Here is a 4,247-nt window from a genome sequence, read left to right as displayed (position 1 = left end):
AATAACGACGACGAGCGAACACAATCGCTCTCTAAATTTGAAAGATGACAAGATTTTGTGGCTACTGGAGTTGGCATAAACGAGCCACCATGTTTTAAACCTCTGAATGTTTCCTGTCTGTGATGTAGATTCACTTTAGAGAGAGAAGAACCTTCAATCCTTGATTGTTCACTTGCTGAACTTTGTAGCCAGACACGAAATCTTAGGAGAACTTTTCAAATTTTCCAAACAGCTTCACTGAAAAGTGAAATAAGAATAGTAAGTGGCTAAAATGTGAGTAATACAGCCAATTTCTGGCTTGTAAAAGTCTGTCTGACAAATTAAAATGTTTAAGAACCAACATTTTAGCTACTTTAGTTCACTGATCGACGAGAAGACATCAGGGGCTAGTTTGGTGACAGATTTAGTCGCCACAGTAAAAACGTCCTTTTAAGGCTTTTGAGGCTTCTTGTAAAACTTTCACCAACTTCCAGCCAATCAAATGTTTTTTTTTACAAGACAAACATCTTACAGTCACTTTCAGCTTTTGATAGTCAACAAGATTTTTTAAAGACAGGTGCATTAAAGATTAAAGTCGTTGGTTGACTCAGAAAGTGGCTGTTGACCAACTTACAGGTCATATCTGACCTACACCAGCCACAACAGTTGATGATTATTTGTGGTTAAGACAAACTAACAAGTCTTTTTTACAAACGTAACGGCCCTTTGGACTTACAAGAGAAGAACATTACTGTAAAAGATGTATAAGACGCACTTTTAATACATTTTTGTTCGTCTAAAAACCGGTGCCACCAATATACCAGTATAAGATACCCAGACGATCCTCACAACAATCATCGTTAGCGTAGGCCGAGCTCAGTGAACTCCACGTGGAGAAAACAGACGGTGGTTTGTTTTGAATGTGTTTCAAATGACCATAAATCCAAAGAGTGTTGAAATAACTTCTAACTAACGTACCCCAAAACAGGCTGCATCTTATATTCTGGACTTTACGGTAGATTAATGATTGTTGTTTGCCAAACACAGTGGTTATATTCAAAATATAGCGAGCACGTTTTAAGTTTTACAAACAGCTGGACTTATGGTGTGGTGTTTGCCTCCTAAGTGTCTCTGAGAAATGTGTAGAAATAAGACATAAACATCTCAGCTACCGTCTGAAACATGTCGTTCTGTTACAAACTTAGTCGCCAAAACAAAATCTCAAACTCCTTTTTGAGGACTTTTACGGTTTCCAATGTCGCAAAAAATTCCCAATCTATTTTAAAATGTTGACTAGTTTCTTTAACGCTGTCTCTTTAAATGTTTATAGTCAAAAATATATCGCTAACACAGGTGCCTCTAAGTAGTTTAAGTGGCTACTGGAAGCTGCTTGACAAATTTACGAGCCACATCTTTAACAGCTACAATCGCACAACGGTAAAAGTGTACATGAATGATTATTAAACTTAGTGTAGACTAGTTATGTAACAAACTTTGCAGCCAAAGGAAACTCTTAAAGCAGCCTTGTGCGGCCTCTGAAGTGGCCAAAGGTCACGAGCCGATTTCAACTTTTACTAGCCATTCAAATATCAATCAGACTTACAAGTAACTCTTGATTTCTAACAGTCATCAATATTTTCCAACAAACTAACTTATTAGTCACAAGTGAAATATACCAGCCACAATCTAGCAGCAATTAAAACGATGCTTTCAAATACAAAATCTATATTTAGACTCAAATGGAAACATCCTTAATAAAAGGTTGATTTGAGCTACGTAACTACCCAGCCACCAGAGTTGTATTTTCCCACCCTGCTACGCTGCTCTGAAGGCACCCACAGGTTGTGCGTTGCTAGGCCTCTTCTTCCTCTTAATTTACTGTAGCTCCCCCCTCCGTCTCCTCCTTACTCGTCCTCGTGCTCGAAGAACTCGTGGCAACAGACGGTAACCACGGAGACGAATGTCATGAACTCCTGGAAGTCGCACTCGGAGTCTCCGTCGGTGTCCAGGCTCTCCATCAGGCTGTCGAGCGTGGCCTGGTCTTTCACATGCTGCGGGGGAGGGGGAGAGAAGGTTCACGTCAGGACGTTTAGAGGACATCACAGCAACATATGAGGAGTGTTTGGGTTAATTAAACACGTTAACAGACTTTAAACATTTACTGCATTGGTGTTTTTATCGTAGGCACAACTATGAGACACTGGCACTTTAGTATTTGTTGTTTAAGTGTATCTTTCTGATATTCTACATTTTTACCCTCAGAATAAATAAAATATATATATAATTATATCGTATTTTATACCCAGAAACACAACGGTACAAAAATGCTACATTAGAAGATAAAGTAAAGAATTCATACTTTCAGTTTAAGTCTCCAAAATCTGCAGAAAAGTTTGCTTAAAGCTTTAAAAGAAAAAGAAAAGTGTTGTTTTATATTATTGGATTATTACCACTAAACTAAGGTGCTTTTTAGTACTGTATCTGCCCCAGCTTGAAGGTTCCTGGTTCGAATCCCGGTTCAGACGTAGCGGGCCTTTCTGTGTGGAGTCTGCATGTTCTCCCCGTGCATGCGTGGGTTCCCTCCGGGGACTACGGCCGAGTCCCCGTAGGTGTGAGTGTGCGCAGGAAAGGTTGTCTGTCTCTGTGTGTCAGCCCTGTGATTGACAGGAGACCTGTCTAGGTGTAAGCCCGCCTCTCGCCCAATGACAGCTGGGATAGGCTCCAGCGGGATAAGCGGTATAGACGGATCTGTTTCTGGTGGATCTAAGTCACCTGATTCAAACACAGTCCGATAGCTTGATTTAAACGGAGAATGTTTTAGGTGTCAGATGAATAAAGGAGAGTGAAAAGTTAAATATTTGCCCGTAAAATTAAAGTTTCCAGTCGTATAAAACGGAAATGCTCGAGTGACGTCGGCTACAAGCACCACAAATCTTGAGTGAAGTACAAAACGAATTGTACGTATCATCTCGACTTGTAACATAAACCTCCCCAGGACAGTATTGGTGGTTCAGTGAATATGAGCTGTCTCCGCTTCTCCGTGGTGTCGTCGTGTTTCGTGTCTCACCCCGATCAGCTCGGGCAGCTCGTCGTGGAACAGATCCTTCAGCTCGCTCTTCTTCAGTTTGTGTTTGTCTCCTTCTCTCTCCGAGTACTTCTGAAACACCGAGATGATGGTGGCCATCGAGGTCTCCAGGTCGGTCATTGTCCTCTGAGACGTTTCACCTTCGAATTAAAGACGGCGAACAGAAATCAGATGCGGGAGTTTCTGCTCACTATAATCTTGTATAAAAGTTGTATATTTATTTTGTTAGATAAATTAGTCTGACATATTTAAGACAAACGTTCAGAGGTGGCACTCTACTTGAAAATATAAGAATATTAGAAATTTAAGGGTTAAAGTGTTTAAAGTATATTTTTGTGCTGTGAAAACCTATTAAATAAAGAAACACACAAACACATTTGTTCACTTTGCCCCCTTTACCTTAACAAAAGAACATTTGACCAGCATGACAGTGCAAAAACGTGCTGCATTAACATCCAAATCTAGAACTTTATATTTCTATATGCAGAGTAAAACGATAACACGAGGTACAGAGCACAAAACAACTGATCACAAACATTTTCAAACTTCTTTTTCATCCTCAGTTTGCTTTCGTCCGACGGCCTTACCTCTGTGTGTCTGCAGGCAGGATCGGTCAGCTGAGAGTGCAGAGAGCGGAGGCTGAGGATGGAGAGCAGGCTTTATACTGCAGCCGGCTGCAGGGTGCTGGTGATGAGGGTGCAGCGCTGAGGTCATCCAGCCTGTCAATCAAACTGCTGACCAATCGGGTCCGTCGTCCTCCCCTCACTCCACTGAGACACAGAGCTGATGGGCGAGCCTGACTCCTCATGTAAGAATTTATTAACTGTTTATGACACATTCAGCACTCTGCAAAAGGCAGGTTTATATCTAGCTTATGTTTGCACTAGTATCCTGGATATGATGATATGTGCATGTAAAGATCTTATCCTAATCCTGGTTTTAATAAACCTGGATTAACTTCCTGTCGTGCTCCGATAGAAACCAGGTGTCCAGGTTTATAAACGGGCCGTGTTTGTGCAGAATGACTAAGATGGTTAGAAATTAACACACAGCAGCACCTTGATGGTCACAAAAACCAGGTGTCTCATGTTCAGTTTAAACCTCATCTCCTGCTAAGAGTAAAACCAGTAAGATGTACGAGATGACGTCTTAAAGGAGCTCCAATCACAGCTCCACCTGCGTA

At 41.2% G+C, this 4,247-nt stretch overlaps 1 protein-coding gene across 1 annotated transcript; it reads right to left on the bottom strand.

Annotated features, from left to right (window-relative positions):
• Nucleotides 1–463: 463 nt before the first annotated feature.
• On the bottom strand, nucleotides 464–3,722 carry s100b (S100 calcium binding protein, beta (neural)). The gene is made up of 3 exons (XM_069675316.1): nucleotides 3,652–3,722; nucleotides 3,047–3,204; nucleotides 464–2,030 (listed from the first exon to the last, which is right to left on the bottom strand). Exons 2-3 carry the CDS (start codon nucleotides 3,182–3,184, stop codon nucleotides 1,884–1,886), a joined length of 285 nt encoding a protein of 94 aa, XP_069531417.1. The 5' UTR covers nucleotides 3,185–3,204; nucleotides 3,652–3,722; the 3' UTR covers nucleotides 464–1,883.
• Nucleotides 3,723–4,247: the final 525 nt, after the last annotated feature.

The sequence above is a fragment of the Semicossyphus pulcher genome, unplaced genomic scaffold (assembly GCF_022749685.1).
Source record: "Semicossyphus pulcher isolate SPU_LCO1_2020_fin unplaced genomic scaffold, fSemPul1.0.p SCAF_24, whole genome shotgun sequence".
Taxonomy (NCBI): Eukaryota; Metazoa; Chordata; class Actinopteri; order Labriformes; family Labridae; genus Semicossyphus; species Semicossyphus pulcher.
Note: the sequence above shows the minus strand (reverse complement) of the source record. Positions and strands in the feature narration are given on the sequence as shown.

Coding starts and splice junctions, on each gene's coding strand:
- s100b (XM_069675316.1), bottom strand. CDS start 3,184: ATGACCGACCTGGAGACCTCGATGGCCACCATCATCTCGGTGTTTCAG. Junction 2,031..3,046: donor AGCTGCCCGAGCTGATCGGG/GTGAGACACGAA, acceptor CCTCCCCCGCAG/CATGTGAAAGACCAGGCCAC.